The sequence below is a fragment of the Brienomyrus brachyistius genome, chromosome 22 (assembly GCF_023856365.1).
Source record: "Brienomyrus brachyistius isolate T26 chromosome 22, BBRACH_0.4, whole genome shotgun sequence".
Classification (NCBI taxonomy): Eukaryota; Metazoa; Chordata; class Actinopteri; order Osteoglossiformes; family Mormyridae; genus Brienomyrus; species Brienomyrus brachyistius.
In genome coordinates, this window is record NC_064554.1 from 18,418,257 (window position 1) to 18,438,012 (window position 19,756).

At 43.8% G+C, this 19,756-nt stretch overlaps 2 protein-coding genes across 5 annotated transcripts; both read right to left on the bottom strand.

Annotated features, from left to right (window-relative positions):
• Positions 1-35: 35 nt before the first annotated feature.
• On the bottom strand, positions 36-12,976 carry carhsp1 (calcium regulated heat stable protein 1). Its single transcript, XM_048992157.1, has 4 exons — positions 12,800-12,976; positions 2,861-3,074; positions 1,786-1,908; positions 36-398 (listed from the first exon to the last, which is right to left on the bottom strand). The coding sequence occupies exons 2-4, from the start codon at positions 3,055-3,057 to the stop codon at positions 236-238; spliced, it is 483 nt and encodes a 160-aa protein (XP_048848114.1). The 5' UTR covers positions 3,058-3,074; positions 12,800-12,976; the 3' UTR covers positions 36-235.
• A 162-nt stretch (positions 12,977-13,138) lies between these two features.
• nat15 (N-acetyltransferase 15 (GCN5-related, putative)) lies at positions 13,139-19,517 on the bottom strand. 4 transcript variants are annotated; one of them, XM_048992152.1, is made up of 7 exons: positions 19,300-19,517; positions 18,008-18,120; positions 17,487-17,616; positions 16,773-16,869; positions 16,405-16,639; positions 15,032-15,228; positions 13,139-14,752 (listed from the first exon to the last, which is right to left on the bottom strand). In XM_048992152.1, exons 2-6 carry the CDS (start codon positions 18,112-18,114, stop codon positions 15,072-15,074), a joined length of 726 nt encoding a protein of 241 aa, XP_048848109.1. In that variant the 5' UTR covers positions 18,115-18,120; positions 19,300-19,517; the 3' UTR covers positions 13,139-14,752; positions 15,032-15,071. The 4 variants fall into 4 exon arrangements, with proteins under 4 accessions (XP_048848109.1, XP_048848110.1, XP_048848111.1 ...); XM_048992153.1 differs by lacking the exon at positions 19,300-19,517 and adding an exon at positions 18,941-19,280; XM_048992154.1 differs by lacking the exon at positions 19,300-19,517 and adding an exon at positions 18,712-18,901.
• Between the last annotated feature and the right edge of the window lie 239 nt (positions 19,518-19,756).

Here is a 19,756-nt window from a genome sequence, read left to right on the forward strand (position 1 = left end):
GAGTCAACCAACACAGATCAAGACAATCCTTCCAATAATATGCATATTTTTTTAATACTTTAAGTGAAGACTTTATTAGATAGGAATGCTTTGTAATACATATTCTTGCCCCTGTTATCAACACACCCCCCCTATACAAAAAAAGGCATCTTGAAGATAAGATATTCACCACCTGACCCTACCAGCAGGCACCACAAATGACCCAAAGCCGGCGTGTATCTGCCCGTCGACTCCCTTACGAGCTCAGCACCATGCCAGACCACGTCTCATGCTTGGTGCCAGGGACCAGGTGAGTGATGGTGACCTCCACGGCCTGGACCTTCTGGTGCTTGGGCGGGATGGAGCAGAGCTTGTAGCTGACCTCATCGCCCTCTACTGGCACGTACTCGCCCTCGATGCTGTGGGGGAGACATCGCGGGATCGGTGACGACGGGTCCCGCGGACGATCGTGACGGATAATGCAAACCGCTTAAGATCTCCCTCTGAGGACACATCTGCTGTCCCGGTCACCATGGTGATTGAAGGATTGTGCGATCAAAGGGTCTCAATGATGCGCACATCGACTTCAAAACAGTCCTGTACAAATACGACCACCAACCACCCTACACCCAGGATGGTGGGAGGGGGTACATGCCATACAGGCTTTCCCCAGCTTTTGGAACCCTCACTACCCTGTTTATCAGCTGTGGGTGTTTCACTAACACACACTATCTTTGTAACAAAAGGCGACCGGGTTTAAAAAGTCCCAGAACAAAAGGCAAACTTCATACTCACGCAATTAATAAAGGTTCCTTAAAGGAAACCAAAGCCAATTTAAAATGCGGTCCATGAATGACACACTAGATGTGTGTGGTGAATGAAGCCTGGGTGCTCGAAATGAGTCACAGTGGCTAACGAAGTCTGTAATTAAAAAGTGTAAAATGGCCGGATCTTTCACCCACATCGCAAGGAAATGGCAGCTGCCCTGGTCTGCTGCAGCAAGGTCAGATTTCCACTGGTTTAGCTCAGGTCAAGAACGGAAATTCAGAGCTAAGATGCCGCGATAATGAATATTGGCATTTCTCACTGTGCTTCACTGCGTCGCAGACAGGGGAGGACATGTTGTTTGTGGGGCCCAACGACCTCACCCACAGATAGTTTCCAAAACTAAACAAACAGTGAGTACAGTCGGGGGGTTGTAGCTAACTAGTTGATTAGCAGAACGTGCTTCTACAAAACATCAGTGATAATGTTTTTTTTTTTTAAATATGTAGTGGAGTGACATTGTTGCTAACAGGGGGCCCCAAACCTCCAGGTCCCACACAAATGTGGTGGGTAACACCAGCGCTGCACACACAGCTTGGAAAAACGCCCTCGACGAGCCACAGGATGCAAACTGGAACCACAAGAACCAGGGCGGAAATGAAGGCAGCCCCACCAGCCTAACAGATACGGTACTGGCCTCCTAAGCCAGGGATTGTGGGGTTGAGTCCCATCTGGGTTGAGACCCCTTTTGGGGACTCTCCAGGTTTGGACACTGAGCATGTAATTAGGTTGGAGGTTCAAATGCCAGGATTGGCAGGGTGAATTTACGACTGGGCTCTTGAGCAAAGTCCTTAACCCCTAAAGTCCCAGAGACCGTCTAACCCCGCTGACCCGGTCGCATGTTGCTTTTTATAAAAGTGTGTTAATAGATAACGGAAAGAGAAATGTAACTAATGAAACGTCAAGGGTTTTTCCCACCGGTTTCCTCGTCTCCCTGGATGCACGTGAACCCAGAGGCATTTGGGGGAGCGGGGCACTCACTCTGAGATGTGCACGAAGATGTCGCTGCCGCCGTCGGCTGGCGTGATGAAGCCGTGTCCTTTGGAGCGCGAGAAGCACTTGCACACGCCGGTGAACATGGGTCCCTCTGCGGCCCGCGCTGTGCTGCAGGGAGAGGCGGCACCAGCTCACAGATCGGTTGTATCAAAGGGACAGCAGCTTGCTGGGGGGCCGAGCCCCTCTTATCGGCAGCTAAAGCTCCTCTAATCTAAATGATGTTCATCTGGTTTTGGGGTCTATTCAACTAGATTTATTCAAATGACAGCGGTACATGCTGAGCATTCTTGCCAGGTGGGGCTCCCAACGGACACAAAAGGGAGGCCCTCACAAGCACGGCAGATGAGATACTCTCCCCCCTACGGCTTCATGTCCCAGACACCAGAGTCGTGAAACCGGAGACTAGAAGAATCAAACGTGGAAAGATCTAGAGACACATAAGCTGGCCATCTGGAACCAGAGGATGAGGATGGCCCAGGTGAAAAAGAGCATGCATCTCTCTGTTTCATCCATCGTTTTAGAGGCTGTCAAAGTTAACGCATTAACATATGAGCGTTAATCTTAAAGCTAAAATGCTTTGTTGTTTGATTGTGTACGAATTTTGCTGCCCCAAGGGGAGAATAGTATGATTAACGATTTTTTAATAGAATTCAATTTCTATACCGAGCATGCAGACTGTAAAATCTTTTGTTGATGGTATTGTAACGATTCTATATGCCATAAGTCACCAAGGCGATTAATAGTATGATTAATCGCAAAAGTGTGCAATTAATTGTGCTTATACTAGTCTCCCATTAGGATGTTAAAATTAACGTACTTACAGTTGACATTATGACTTGGATATGCTAATAGACTGATGTGTCGACTTTCACAGCCCTACATCTTTTATAAGCAATTTTGGCTGAGGATGAGAGTTCAACCACATCCAAAGGAGAGGTTCGGGTTATCATGTGCTGTCAATTACCATCTAGTTCCACCCACATCCTCCTGGCTCTTGGCTTCCATTGGCTTAAACGCACTAATAACTGTTATGATTGGTTGGGATAGCGAGGATACTCACGCCGAGCAGGTGCGTGTGCGACGTGTGGGGAGGGGGCTGGGGATAAGGTAGTCCCGCATGGGGGAGGGGGAGCGGTCACACCCCCGTTGCCGGCACGAGGGCAGGTCCAGGGAGCCGGGGGATGTTGGCGAGGCTGGGGAGGTGGGCGATGTGGCGGGGGGGGCCGCCTGCACTGGGGACGATGCCTCTGAGGACATGACTAGCGTGGCAGGCCCTAGAGAGGTGAGGGAAGAGTCAATGAAGTGAGGAGCCATGTTCCCCGTTAGCGTCGGTCAATAAGGAGTCAGGCACAGCACCATATCCCGTACTATGCTGAAAATGTACAAGAAAAGACTGCTTCTTTAATACCTCAGGGTTGCAGAGCTGTTAAATGTTCACTGGTCACCAGTACTATGCAGTTCTTCTACAGCTTCATAAGCTAAACCAGTACAGGTGGAGTCCACTAAGTCTATCTCAAAAGATAACCAATTCGGCTGATCGCATACTATGAGTTGTCAGTAAACCATGTTTAGCAGAACAGCCCGAACTTATAAAACACAAGGTTTCTCGGTGTAGTAGCATCAAAGTTCTTTACTGAATCAACTTGATATAAACAAGTAATTGTACAAAGTACTAAGGACTTCTGTTAGCAGTTGATTGGCATTAATGTTAGGGGATAAGGTCAGGATAATGGATAAGCCCCATCCCTCCCAACTATGCACAAAGCAGGACTCCTTAATTGAATTTTATGGCTGTTTGCACGAAATGCCAGAGACCCCCCACTGCAGACAGCTGGAGTACCCGTCATTAACCTACGGACCCCTACAGTAGCTTGCCACCAAATCAGCTCTTGCTGATGACACTACTGCCTGCTAGAGTCCTTCTCAGTTACACGTTAAGGAAGGAGATTCTTAAAGCACCATCCTGGACCTTCATTTGGTCCTGACTCTCAGAGGAATTAGGGAACCTCCCAGCCACTGAGCTCAGAAAGAAATTAGAACCTGTTTACGCAAACAGCAGCTGCTCAGATAACTTCCACCCAACCCAATCATGCCTCCTGCTTGACATTCCTGCCCCGAATCAGGTTCCCACTCTTATTTTTTACATTTAATTTATTTAACAGAAGGTTCTCGGTCAGGGGGCCCCAATTGTGAAATCACTGGGATTTGAACTAGCAACCTTCTGAAAACAGGCACAGAGTCTTAATCTGCAGAGCCATTTCTTACTATACTGAAAACCACAAAGGTAACCAACTCCCTTTCTTGCCCCTTATATTGTCTTCCCTGTAAAGTGCCCATGACTGAAATATGAGTCACAGACGGAAAAGCGGAGCAGGATCACTGGAGTATTACAGGTTACACTGCTGATCATTCTTAGCGACTGAGCAGAGATGGAAATGAAAGCCGAAAGGTCAGAGGACGAATATAATGAATAAAAATTCATGAAACCCAGCTTAAAGTATCACCGGTCTCCTGCAAGAATGAGAAGCCTTTTATTGTCATTATACCATGTATAATGAAAGTACAAAGCAGTTACCCCTTCAGGTACAAAAAAGAAAAAAAAAAAAGAAAAAAAAACACGTACACAGTGCATGCAAAAAGTACAAAAACTTCTTAAAAGTGTATAGAAAGCAGCAGCGTTGAACAAGGTAAGGTAATGCAGCTAATAAGGTAACAATGCAGTATTGGCAACACAATGAATTACCAATAGTATATTGCACAGAGAATTACTAAATGAAAAATATTGCACAACACAGGAACCAAAAAGGGAACCCAATGGTGGAACTAAAGACACAGCATGTAGTGTTCACTGGGGGGGGGGGGGGGCACACACAAATGTGCATTGTTACAGCTATTGTCTTTTTTTAAAATATAGACCTAAAATGCTCTTCTACAAAAACTACTTCATATCATGATACAAATCCATTAGGCAAACAAATATCGATAGAATACTGAACTGGGAGGTCACTTCCAATTCCCACCCCTAATGTTCGCATCCAGGTTAACGAATACTGAAAATAAAGGAGTATTGAGTTATTCAAAATTAAAACAATATAAAACGCATACGTGAAACAGGGAAACTAAACTGAAAGTAAAGCAACTAGTTCAAAACTAGCAGAAATAAAATAAAACTAAGTAAATAAAAAAAGTTTTTTTTTGCTACTTTTGAGTTTAACAGCCTATCAACCTATATGAATATAATTAACGGGCACTTGGCCTAGGATAAGAGTACTGTACTGAGGAAATATATGCTCCCATAGGATTCAACTGTGCTCCAAAGAGATAAGATTAAACAAGGACATGCAGCTAACTGGACGCAAACGTGAAATCACAGCGGTGAGCCAGTACAATACCAGCTCTAATAAGGGCAAGTGTGTTGTGGATGTAGGGCCAGTCAATCCCATAGGTCAGCGTTTCCCAATCCGGTCCTTGGGCACCCACAGCTAATTCCTGTTTTTGCTCCCCTCAGGCTCCCTGCCAGACGGTCCACATTTTTGCTCCCTCCCAGCTTCCAGAGCAGCAACATGGGCTGTCTGTAGGTCCCCAAAGACCAGATTGGACATCAACTTCTGAGGGGGGGCTAACTTCATTTTGTTGTGGACAGGGCATGCTTAGGGTGCACTGTCATAACGTGGGGGGAGGGGAACGGTGACAACTTGCTCATATCTCCCATTGGGGGATCAAACTTTACACAGTTAAATGCGATAGTAACGTGTTGTGCACTTCAAAAGCACCGCCGTTAAACTGAAAAAGAAAAAACTATTAAAATAACTACTTTTAAAAAAACGACTAAAATGATCAGATTCAACGAAACCGAACAAAAACATCAGGAAGCGGAGAGGATCAATGTGACCCAGCTGATCGTATTCAACATGTTTGTCCCAAACACCTGCAGAATATTTACATTGTGAGGTCTAACCGCTTCTGTGATCTCGCAGCTCTTACCTTCTGTCCAAATTCACGAAGTCGTGCTTCAGGATACTAATAGCCCTTAAAAAGCAAATATAGCAAACGACGTTTCAGCACGAAATACTGCGACGTGGCGAACCCAGACAGCGGGAGCATAGTCGCTCTGTGCCACTTGCCGGCTGTAACGTGATCCCTGCATAAGAGGCCGCCTGTGGTCCGGCAGTCTCGGCCACGTTTGCCAAATGGGTTGCGATTCCCCGAAGAGCATGAAACCCTTTCGATTTTCACGCCATCCCTTACGACACAGTTACAGGCACATTCGGGATTTCCAAAGTAGCAGCCCACAGACACGTCACCCAAGGCGCAGAAAGATATTATATTTTTTTTATTATATATCCAAATGCCGCAGAAAGATATTATATATTTTTAATCATATATATTCAAATGCAGCGCTGTAAACAGCAGAACAGTGCATTCCGTTAAGAGCTGTCCTCTTTGAAACATTACTGAAGATTAACGTTATTTTATACTGGGGGTTTGTGAAATGCAAACACAAGGCTAATCATTGCTCATTTCTACGTGCTTCTCCTCTAGCGCATTTTCCCCCCATTAAATGTCGTATCCTTGCACTCAGACAGCAAACACATCAGGCCCGTGTACTTGATTATGTGGGTAAAGTTGACGTGTATTTTTTTTGCCCGGTTTGGCTGCATCATCCACTGCGACGGTCCTGTAATCATCAGGCCGGGTTACCAGCCAGGATGACAATGTCTCATTACGCAGTTCAGACAGTCCATCTTCAAAAGGCACAATGCTGAGTGAACATCCCCCCCCCCCCCTCCCACCCCACCATATCCACATATGGGCATTAACATCTGGCCGGGATGAATCAGAGTGTTCTAGAAAGGAAGCAGAAGGCAGAAGCTTCTCACCGGTCGACAAAAGATCAAAAGATCTGTGGTCCATTGAAAGTGGGGGGGGGGGGGGGGGGGGGGGTTTGGGGGGCAGAGATGATTCACAGCCCGGCCTTTCTGTCGCATTCACAGTACGCAGAGTACTTCCGGACATCAAGCTGGGCCCAGAGTCCACAGTAATCGAATAAAGTCCCTTACGGGGAAACAAATAAGCCTCAAAATGCTATTTAAATCAGACGTCTTTTGCAGTTCACTTTACCCTGTACGTACAGGCCTGTCCCAGGCACTGGCCGTAAGAGCACTTCCACATTCAGAACACCTTTACCGCTATATGATGTCACATTAGCGCCAAAGGATTAACAATCTCTAAGTCCATCACACTTACAATTGATGAGATAAGCGACAATCAGATCATTTCAAAGCGGGCAGAGATAAATACGGTCGCTGAACAAACACGGTGAAAGTCCATCTGCTGAGGAGACTTTTCACAAAAAGGGGTTTGGTCCCGTCCTGCTGAACAGAGCAAAGCCAGAGCCTCAGCGCTCCGCTGCCCGAGGTGGATGGTTCAGGTCCAGAAAGTAAAAATCCAGACCAAGATTTTGTTTCAACCATCCAGTTGACACCGATTGTGACTCTTTACACTCAACTGGTTGGTTGAAACAAAATCTTGGTCTGGATTTTTACTTTCTGGACCTGAACTATCCACCTCGGGCTGCCTGACAGCTGACGCACAGGCCCCTGCATGGATGCCCCATGCCAGCCTGAAACAGACACTGAAGCTGGCAGGATGGGATTGTCTAAGATTCTGACGCATTACATTCCTGAAATATAAAGTAAAAATATTTAGACAAAATGAATCAGATTAAACAGATTAGACAGATACTATAAATACATAAAGACACTGTTAATTACAATGGAAATTGCAGGTTTACAGGACCACAATATCCATATTTAGACAGTAATAAACAGGAATCATGCATAAGAAACTGTCAGAAACATATGACTGTGTGAGTTAAGCTGAGTTCCCTGTCATGGACTGGCATCTCGTCCATTATGGTCCCACAACACCTGAACAAAAAACACCCCTAGTTGTGGGTAACATTTTATTTATTTAACAGATGCTTTTTCTTCCCCAAAGCGCCATACATTTTTTACGCTATTTTGAGTAAGCAAGGTCAGACAGTCCCAGGGGCAACTAAAATCAAGGGCGCTGCTCTGGGGCCCGACACTGAAATCACTGCCGTCCCTGGGATTTGAACCGACGACCTTCCGATCACAGACCCAGCATGCCAACCCGTTATCCTGTTTTTACTAACCTTAAAATGCAAAGGCTCGTTAAGACTCATTAACGGCCGACAGGGATGCGGAGAGGCACCGGGCAGGCGCAGGATCCCCCCCTCTGGCACCGGCAAACTCCTGAATGGCGCTAAACAGGCCAGTCACAACTATTACATAATCGCCTGAGCGTGATTATTCGAGCGGACCACGATTATTTTTTGCATAAATCGCTAGAATTGTCTCCATTCATCTGTATAAAAATGGCTGGATGATACAGAACTGTTGTACTTCTATCACTACATCGTTTACGACCGTGAAATGTTGACTAGCGCTCGTTTAACGACATCATCTTGTTGCGCTTCTGAAGCATCACCTGCCCCATTTGTATCTAACACCTGTCCCATACACCAGTTTAAATAGATTTTATCTTCGTTCACTTATATCTACCCCAGACTACCTTCATTTCAACAAGTTATCCGGCTTAATTTGCTGTAAATGTAGACAGTATGATTTGTGGTAAAATGGCAGGATGAAGGGATTGGTGGGTGCAGACGTGCGAGGTAAAAAAAAAATAAAAATCGGGAAGTAACAACAGTAACTTTATCTCGAGGCGTTTAACTTATTTGTTATGTCATATCAATGCTTAAAAGAAATTCAGTTTTGTATTCAATATTCAATTCTTGATAAGCATACGGTATACTAGATTTGGGTAAATCTAGCCAGATAATTTTATAACAGAAAGATAATTAAATCGATAATCGCAACTATTCGCATGACAATTAAACGTGAGCTAAAATTTCACGATTCTGACAGCCCTGGGCCTAAACATTTCCAAAAACACGTAAACACACACCAGCCGGCTCTGATAGGCTGCAGCCCAAGCAGTCAGTAACGGGCGCAGTTGCCCTTCCTCTGTGGCATTCTGGGTAGCAAGGTTACCAGGACAAAGGCAGCTTTGTGCATCAGGCACCCGGGGGGATTATTACACAAAGCATTATTTATCCACGCGGTGGTTTCGTCCACTTTCTGTCGTGCGTCAAGATCAGCTGGCTTCCATGAAACGGCCATGAATGCAACGTGCGAAATTTGGTCAGCGTGTTTAAACAAACAAAAAAAAACCCGCAAAATGCAAAAAAATAAATAAATAAATGCAAGACCCCAAACATTCACAGATAAACAAACTGGTAACGGATCGACAGGTAGCTGCAGGATAGCTGCCAACTCATGAATAAAGTTCATTGGCCTGGGAATTTCACAAACATGGAGTGCTTTACCCTTTTCCTAAAACAACAGCTTAAAGTGCACATGCGTATCTACTTAAAAAGGTTTCGATTTTTTGCGTCCAACACTTTGGAAACAAAAAAAAAAGACTATATACCAAAATTAATCACAGTTAACACCCCACCCCCACCACCAAATGTGGCTGAAAAACATCTTGCTTGCCTGTAGGTCAGGTGGGTCTCTATCATACCATCAAAGAAGGATCAAAACCACACAACCGCCTTTTTTCCCCCTGAGCAAATTTCAGTGTCACAAGCACAGGCCTTTAAGGGGACTGTATTCCTGTGTCAGAAGGGACTCTGCTTTGGAATTGCCTCCGAAACATGAACCTTGAGATGGTTCTTCCACAAGGAGATGTTGACCTTTTTCCAAAGGAATAACAACCTTCAACCTATGCCGGTATTTTCAATTCGAAAATAAGAATGACATCAAACCTTTATAAATAAATGCAATGATGGGAGAAATCTTACTGGTTACTAACCTTTATTGGGAATGTGGCAACAATTACGGGACCTAAATGTCAGGATGGTTTAATCTTTTAATCCTCAGGAGCAAGCGATCAGGTGCTGACTCTCGCGACTCGGCACGAGCTCGAGATTAAAGCTTTGCGCAGTTCGATTAAAGAATAAAGAAGGTCAAGTCATTTCGGTTTCGGTTAAACGTAAAGGTGACTCCTAAAATTAAACCAACACAGAAAGCACCAAAACCCCAGACAGATAGAGTGAAGCGTTTTAGAAGATTCATGTAAACTCCATAAGCACCAAACCGCACCATAGTTGCCCAATATTAATGCTACAAGTGATGTCTTTCCGTGCAAACGCTGTGAAATATGGTTGGGGCAATTCACAGCAAGTTAGCAGCAAGCAGTGGGGTGATGGATAAGGGTTAACCTGTTGTAGGTAACTATGCACATTACAAATATGATCAAAAACTTAACCAAATGAAACTAAAAATTAGGCAAATCCACAGAGACATGTCAGAAAGTAACAAAAAAAGAATACAACTCCAAGCAGCATTGTTACAAAAAAAAAATTTAAAAATCAGGTCAAAAGACTTTCAAGCTAAACCCTCTGATGAGACGTATTGCAGGGTTCCAATATAAGGTGACCTCACAGAGACAAATTAAATGACAGTACCGAGTGCAAACAATGAGAAGCAGATTTCTCAGGAGAACCAAAGACCAGCCAGCAGGCAGCCAGTGTGAGGCAACAGTGCTAACCACTGAACCACCATGCCGCTCCTGCCCATAATCTATATTTTAAATGACAGCTCTTCCTTAGTTTTGTTTGCCCTGAGACAAGGCAAACGTTTCATAAGACAGGTGAGCGCGGTACATTCAAAGCCCCTTTAAGCGTTACACCTCCAGTCAACACTTGTTGCTATTCGTTTGAAATTTGCACGCATTTCAGTCTAATTGCGACTACCTCCAATGCTAGAGATGCGCCAGGCACACGCTGACCAGTAGAGAATCCAAAAAAAATCCAGAATGACAGCACGTCATGGCATTTTAGGGAACCTTCCAAAATCAAAATGAAAAAGTATTTACCTGGTTGCATGCAAAACAAAATCAAGCCAATCCACGTCTTTCTAAATCAGTTACAGAACCTACAAAGGATCCACTAAGCCTGTAGAAACTAATATGTGATTCAGTTGATTCATGATGATTCCACCAGTATGTGAAGAGTCCATTAGCTAACCACCATCTCCTGGTGCTTTAAGCATCTCATTTCATCTTTCAAGATCGGGACATAAGTCCTGCACTGCTGCTCAGGATGACAAAAAAGGAATGATTTCTAGTTCCCTACTGGACTAAGTAGTTACGGTCTGGAAAACATCTATGGGTACAAAGGAAGTGTTTTAATGCGCTTTTACACTTACGACCATCTAGATGGAGGATAATGCTGGAAATCGGATACCTTGACTTGGATGACAGAAGTCTGTCTCTCCAAGCCCCTGTCCATAAACACCACTCATCTTTACTAAAGTGGTTTTCTTGGTGCACTTGTTCCTGGAAATGAAGGACCTTGGAGCGGCATATAAATCAACTAAAAAGGCCATTCAGCTAATCTGGATGAAGAAAGTAAAACAGGCATTAGGGAGAGTACTCTCAGCCACCCAAACAGCCGGCACAAGTACTCTGACACATCTGTGCATGCACTGGGGAATTTGGATCCATCCACTGTGGCTCTGACAGGCAGCCCATGCTGAGAGAGGACGACAGATGAAACTAACGGTAAAACATATTACTTTTGTGGATTACTGGAAATTGCCCATTTACACATCTTGAGCACTTCAATTAACAATACTGTGATATTACCTCTTCTTGGGACTGGCAACATGATAGTTTGAGTTAATGTGCCATGTTAACCGCTGTCACGTTTACTCAGTAAACATGTATCTACCGCTCTTTAACCATAACAGCGGTTCTGCAGGAAACATCCTAGTAGTTCTGGGAAACACGGGCTTGAGAAAGTTATAAAAATCGCAACAGTTTCCGGCATATCTTTCTGTGGCTCCGGACTCGATCCTATCTGCTTGGCTTTCTTCCGCACGAATGTGTGAATGACGATATGAAAACAAAGCAGTCTTGGGAGAGCTGCTGCAAAATCAAGACCAAACACACCCACATCCCCAAAGTGAAAAAAAGTGAACTGATAAGTGCCAATAAAAAGTCATACATAGAAGTCCGTCCATATCGAACATCATCTTCAATAATTACTCAGCGATTATTGCGAGTTTCTCGAATAGTTTTAACACATACAATCGTATCGATTTAGTAACATCGGATGAAATAAACGACAGTGTAATACTACAGCTTGGTCTGCTTGCTAACCCGATTATCTATGTTAATTGTACTCGGGATTTTCCCAGTGAAGCTGCAGATAGCCATCAGTTATTCTTATGCTTGGTTCGGTTCCTGGCGCTCGTTTCCCAGGCTGAAAAAGCAACAACGGATTGTCTATCTTATTTCCGTCCTGGACGCTGTCACGATCTGTTGCCGGCAACGACAGAGGTGCTCCGTGATCAGCGGAAAACCACAAGAAGAAACACAGCCAATAATGCTAACAAATATAATAAATATTTCTAAAGTTATTGCCACTTTAATGACTCGTGGCGTGCTTTATAAACTGAGTACACGGAGCACATGGGGAAATTGTGTATATTCATCTGACGAGCAACTAAATGTCTTGGCAACACACCAGGAAGATCACAATATTTCCCTACTAGATCAGACCGCTTCCTTACCACTGGCCTGGTCGAATAAAAGGGCACCTTGGCATTACTTCAAATCATTTGGCTTATTTCCATTCTGCATTTTAAGATTAGATTGCTTCGAACAAACATTTTCCTGTTGAAATTTCGAAGTCTGCTTCGCTTTCTTTCGAGTTGTTTTAAAGAACATCGCAAACGAAAGTAGCTTTCCCCAACTTAAGCCAGAAAAAACACTTACAGATTTATTAAGCATTACTTATATAAATTCAAAATTTCTTAGTATAATTTTATCTTCACAATACGATAATTCCGTGATGAAACATTTGTCATTTCTGGATGGACAATTAAGCGTTAAGGTCACCTACCTTATAGCGACTCTGCAGTTGTAAGTGATGGAAAATGTTTTTTTTCCGGTTATAATCTAGGTTATCCAGCAAAAAATAAGTATTTCTAGATTTAGCCTTAGATGGAAACAGTACTTCGAGGTCGATTTTTTCCCTCTTCCGAAGCAACACAAACAACCTCACAACTACGGACTCCCGATGCCAGGAGCGCGGGCGTGTTTCAAGGGGCGTCGCGGCACCGTTCGTTCAAGACTGACGTCACAAAGTAAATACCACCGTATTTCTCCGAATAGCAAAGGAAATGCGACTTCGTCACGTGCAATTACGGTATTCCGACTAAAAACAATTCGAAGAAACTGCTGCAAACGTAATTTTCTTATTTAATGATCAGCTGCAACCAATAAATTGCTCAATTACAAAAAAGAAAAGATAGGCTTGCGTAATAATCGCCTTAAAGCCTTTCTTATATGAATGGATGAATTAATATATTTTTGGTGTTTTAACTGTCATCAGTACAAGCCTATATAAATATTTACAGATATACATCTCACAAAGTATTTCTATATTGTGTACAAAAACAGGGTCAGGAAAGTTTAAAAAAAAAAAAAAAAAAAAAAAAAAACAGGACATTGCTTTACCCGCAATACCTGTTCTTCAAATACATTTCAGAAGAAAATACCAACAAATATTGCCCACCCAAAAAATATTTATCAGTCAATGGTGAGGGTGTTCAACAGAACTCTATTATCATCAAAACACATGGGATACTGTACGACATTAAAAACAAACGGTGTAATGACAATGACACATACCCAAATGCAGTGCATCTGAAATTTAACCAATTAACAACAGGGAGCCATTTTTCTACCTCCCAACCCGGTACCCATTACAGGGTCACAGAAAGAAAGAACAAACACATCCAATGTTTTTAACCCTTATTAAAGTGACCACAGATTCTTAAATAACTTTAAAAGGCAGGCTAGATTTCACTGGGTTCACATGAATCATGTTGTCAACCACTGCCTACATACTTAAGATGCACGACAATATAAATTTTTAAAATGTATTTGAAGAACTTTTTTTTTTTTAAATGTTAACTTTAATAAATGCTGGATAAAATCAAGCTCTCTTCTTAAAGACACTGAAGGTCATTATGTCTGCAGTGACATAACTACATTAAACTATGTCGGACGGTCACAATGAAGACACCTTAAATCATCTCCCAGTGGAGCATCCTTAAGAGAGTCATACATGTATCTTAGACAAACATCCCTGGTTTGACACTGCGTTACATTTCACTCTTGTACTGCTAGGTTGGCATGCATCTCCTTATACAAGGGCGATAATTATTACGAAATGCAAATAACTGCACAATGTGATCTCAAAAAAAAGAAAAAACTGCAGGATATTGGATACAGACAATCGGTTCGTATGAAACACATTCGCCAGTCCCAAATGCATCGTTCTCGATGAGCTGCTGACTGCAGAGAATTTGGAGAAACCCTATGGGACGAAATGTCATATGAACCTGGGCAGGAATTTCAGCGATGCTTTCATTTACTCCGGGTTTGTTGACAGTCGTGTCAGACGGGTGACTATGTGGGTGTGCGCCTTGAGGAATGCGCTCATACTACTGTAAATATGATACTTTTTCCTTTAAAAACTAATGGCCACGTCTATGGCGCTAATCCTACATTAAAAACATGGACGTGGCATACAGGGGTGCTCTGCATAGCAGCACATTACTGACTGAAGAAAAAAAAAAATTCTGTACTATGCAAGCAGATGGCAAGTGGAAAAAAAAATCTGCTCATATATTAGTATATATAATGTACAGGTATATTACATTGTCTGTGTCTTTGAGCAGAGAGGAGGAAAGAGTGCATTCAGGACTTCTTTCGTCATAAGACTCCGCCTATGGGTCCTGATGACCAGAAATGATGACTCCAAAGGAAGAAAAATAATACTCCAGTCCTAAAACAAAGAACAAAGCATGCTTATAAAAAGAGTCATAAATCATTAAATACAACCATAATTCTCATTAGACATCTGGATTCTCAATTTTAAATCCAATTTTTTTTACTTTCACACAAGCAAGCAGGCAAACCCACTATCACCAATAATATTGAATAAATATCTCATTATTAACAGAGAGCTAGGGACACTCGGTAAGACTCCGACTAAGAGGAGGCACTTGGAAGATTAAAACAAAACGAGCATCCATCACTTGCGGGGGCCTTTCTGGGCACTCACCGAGGTCAGCACACGCCCCCCCGCTCTGGCCGCTCCCTGGTCACATGGTCCTGCTGTACTCTATGCCGCTCTTCGACGAGATCCCTGACCAGGGCAGGAAACTGCGCAGGAGGTTATGAGCTTGCCGATAAATCCTCTGAGGAATGGTACACGGGCTCAGGTTGGCCAGAGTGGATCCAATATGTTGGATATAGTCAGTGGGGAAAATGTCAAGGGAAAACAAAAACACTTCCTGTATATCAGTCCTGGAGGGTGACATGGTTCCTGCTACCTCACTGTTTAAGTTGCTGTTTTGGAGAGGAACCAACTGTAGGACTAATGTCACTGAAACGTACCATATAAACTAAAATGAAACCATTGTTGTAACAGTTTTTACATTTTTTTAATAAAGAATACCCTTTGCTGGGACATAGCTTATATTTTCTGATTTATGATCATGCAGGGAGAGAAAACCTGAAGAAAAACAGCAGCTACGAGAGAAATAAACACACCACACTGAATAACTGAAGACCAGAAATAATGGACTGCAGGGGGCAGCATTTCTCACAGCACGAGTGTTGTTAGTGACGGGAGAAATCACGCTTCCAAACCACAGTTCTATTGGTTACGTTATTAAGATCCACCTTGCATTTCAGCATATTATTTTCCCATTGCTAGTAAAGTGATTGTTTAGCCTACTGATGGTAGACAAAAAAAAAAGTAGGTAAAGGAAATCACAGACCAGGGGGTGCCAACTGGTCAACTGCGATCGACAGGTGGGTGTTTAAGACATTCCTAGCTGACTGGCACCCCACCCCCCCAAATCGGCAAAATCAAGCAAGGTTCAGTAGCTGCCCAGATTACCGTAAAGTTAACTATCACTGTAGGGAAAAAAGGTTGGAGATTACTGCTTTACATCCATCCATCCATTTTCCAACCCGCTTATTCCTTCTGGGATTGCAGGGGGTCCGGAGCTTATCCCGGAAGCCATGGGCACGAGGCAGGGAACAACCCAGGACGGGGGGCCAGCCCATCGCAGGGCACACTCACACACCATTCAGTCTCACACGCACACCTACGGGCAATTTAGCAACTCCAATTAGCCTCAGCATGACTTTGGACTGTGGGGGGAAACCGGAGTACCCGGAGGAAACCCCACGACGACATGGAGAAAACATGCAAACTCCGCACACATGTGACCCAGGCGGAGACTCGAACCTGGGACCCAGAGGTGTGAGGCAACAGAGCTAACCACTGCAGCCTACAGCTTTACTCCTGGTCTGTACTCCAGGCAAATTGCAAACTAAAAAAATAGTCCAGTATGAGTGAAACAAAACCAAGTATAACTCCCGCCATGACAGTTAAAAGATCTACAAAGAAGCAAGAAAGGATATAACATGGTCCAGGGAGGATGTCCACCATTAATGTAGAGAACGTAAGTGAAGCCGTCTTTAAGAACCCCACGTATGGAATAGTAATAGGGCAGGTAGTGATGCTGCTTGAAGTATCTGTTCTCATAAAAGTGGATGGCGTTGTTGTTCGTGGTCAGCACATGCAGGTAGATGGCCTTGCAGTGGTCCTGAGCCGTAGTGGAGATGTGCTCCTTCAAACTGTCCAGCAAGAGAGAGCCTGCAAGGGCCAGAAAGCACGTGCAGATATCTCTGAATCAAAGTGCTTACCTTGCACCACCCGTGTGACTCTTTATGAGGTTTTCGACGCAGCATGGTGGGCAAGTCACGGGGCTACAAGGCCGGCAACATACCTATTCCATGTTTACGGAATTCCTTCACCACTCCCAGACTTAAGATATATGCGACCTGAGTGTCGACAGGAAAGCTAGAGGCCAGGATGTCTCCATCCTGAGGGTGGAGGAGGAGGACAGGAAAAAACAACCCGTGATGAGGAGTGAGCTCCCTCGTACTGCGAAGTGATCGGAGCATAGGCAGTAGTGTACAAACATGTACAGGACCAGAGTCTCGGTAGTATAAATGGCTTAAGATGAAAACCACTCGGTACGGTGACATCGATAAACGGTTATGCGTGGTTAGGTATGGTAGCAGATAATCCCAAAACCTACGAAGTAGCTGCCTCGTTAACTAGCTTAAGTAAGACCAGAAGATCCTTTAACTAGTAAAGAGCAGCGTCAACCGGTTATCACCAACCCAACCAACAGTAATAAGGTCCCTCTTTCCTTGGAAAGGAAAAAAAAGTCAAGGCCACAGAGTACAGGCTAATTAATCACAGTCTAAAAACAGAACTTTATGTCAATCCAGTTGCTCCAATTAGAGGACTTTGAGGCTGAAAAAGGAGAAATGCGAACACAAACGACCCATGCCAGTCGTTAGGAGGTTTCTCTGAAGGGATCGTCACCTAATCGCTGTTCACACATAGCTCCACTGAGGACAGGTGTTGAAGGCCCCATCCAAGACGCCGGACCCCCAAGCGGCAGCTTGTCCTGAGTGGACACCTTGCCTACCTCTTTGTGCACTTTCGTTCTGCCTTTTATTTCGGCCACAATCATTCCTACGATGCTACCTCTGAAGGTGGCAGCCAGGGAGAAGAATTTCTTGTTTGAGGTGATGTCGTGATACCATGAGTCCGGGTACCTGGAACAAAGGAGCTACCGTTGCAAACACAGACTTATTTTCCTGCATTTCATCCTTGTGTTGATTAATTTGTTAGCAAACACGCTGCTAATAATGGGTAACATATGGCTCGTGTGTTGCGCTTGAATGCACAAAGTCTGACAGTCACTGGTCATGTTAATGTACGTATGGCAGTGATGTCGTCCTAAAAAACTAGATATAAAAAAGCAATCAAATGAAAGTTATAAGGCAAATCACAACAGTAACTATGAACATATTTTAAGAACTTTAAAAATGTACATAAGACCCACACAATCAGACATAAATCAGGTCTCTTTAAGATCCAGGCTGTGAGGAATAGATTCAGCTGTAGCATGAGGGGGGGGGGGGGGGGGGGGGGGGCAGTACTCACTCGATGGGGAACCAATCACCACACAGCAGCTTGATGCTGTCTATGTCATCGCGGCAAAGCAGGCGGAGCTTGATCTCACTGAGCACAGAGGGCACCACGTCTGTCATTCACACCTAAACCAATCAAATAAATAAATAAACAGATACATAGATAATAATAATAATAATAATAATAATAATAATAATAACAATAATAATGAAGTCCTAGATAAGCATAAGCTCCAAAGTCCTACTAGCGAACGGCTGTCATTTCTAACTTGACAATCGCAGAAAAAAAGAGAAGCCATTATACATACAATTGTAAAAGTGCATGAAAGCTGGCCAAGAAAATAAGTGCAGTTCAATTGAAACTATTGCAATTATTTACAACGTTAAAGTGAATTAAGCTGTAGTTAATTCCCCGTAACACTGGACTTTATGTATTCAAAACCAATTTCCTCCATCTTTTACCCAGCTATTTAGAAAAAAAAAAGATGTTAAACTTATAACGCATCCGTCCCTTTACGAATATATGGCGACACGTGAAAGATAAACGCAATTCACTAAACTGATGAGACAGCATCGTGTTAACCCCATAAGTGAACACAAAGGTTATAACACAGGTTACACTGAATAATCAGGAAGCTCCTGACACACCGGGCTGGCAATACTGTTTCCTTCACTGTTAAATCACCCCACACCTGACAGGGATTCCCTACCTCGTACCTTAATGCCTGTGCAGAACATCTCAACAGCCGATTATACTGGCACTTACAAGGACCTGGCGGGATGCAGCAGTCAACAGAAACCAAAATGACTACCACAATCATCTACGCCGCTAGCCGTCCGAATGACCCACCACCCGGAGCCGGCTAACCCCTAGCACACATCTACCAAAATAACGGTGCACTTTTACTGCGGTCAGCCACCTGAATGAGCAAAAGACAATTTTTACCTGCTTAACTAGAGGCTTCAGCAGAATGACAAGCAGCAGCTGCTGGGGGGGACCCTCGGTACGACTCACGCATTTCATTTCCCTGTCTATAAGCCGGCAGACTAGCGAATGACCCCCAGCGTAACACCAGGAACTACGTTAGGCAGGAGATTAGCAACCTTCGGGAGTGCGGTCGTTTAAGTTCACAACATTTATTGCGCTACTTAGAAGATGCGATAACTCACATAAAGGTCGACTTGCTCTAAATAGTATAACGGGCAAATAACAACTAGCAAGGTGTCTAATATCAAATGCACAGCTGCATGTAGCACTCGGCTCTGCAGCTAATGTTGGCTAGCCAAATAGTTTTGGCCACCTGCCTTGTTTCTGTGCTTAAAGCAAAAAGAATGTGAACCGTCGTTTCCCTCGTCGTTCCCAACGCTCGTTCAGTGTAGCGGCAGAACCATGGCAAAACATGAACTTTCGTTTTCTTCCTGCTTCAGGGAAAATTAAACATTCAAGCGAGCGCTCCAGATCGGCTCGGTCACTAGCTCCCGTGGTTTCCGTAACGACCGTCGACCGGGCAGCTCGTCGTCTTCCGTCGCCGAACCGGAAGCCAACCTCGTTCTGATATTACGCATGACGTCATCGTCTCTGATATGATTGTGTGAATGTTGTGATTATACAACATGTAAGAACGTTTCTTTGGCAGAACTATTGTCAATAGTAGTGATCATAAGTACTCTACAGGTATCTAACGTGAAGTACTCCAGGCAAATGTAGCTTTTTAAAATGACAAACTAATGGTAAAAATGCGTCGTGTTATAAAGACATCCA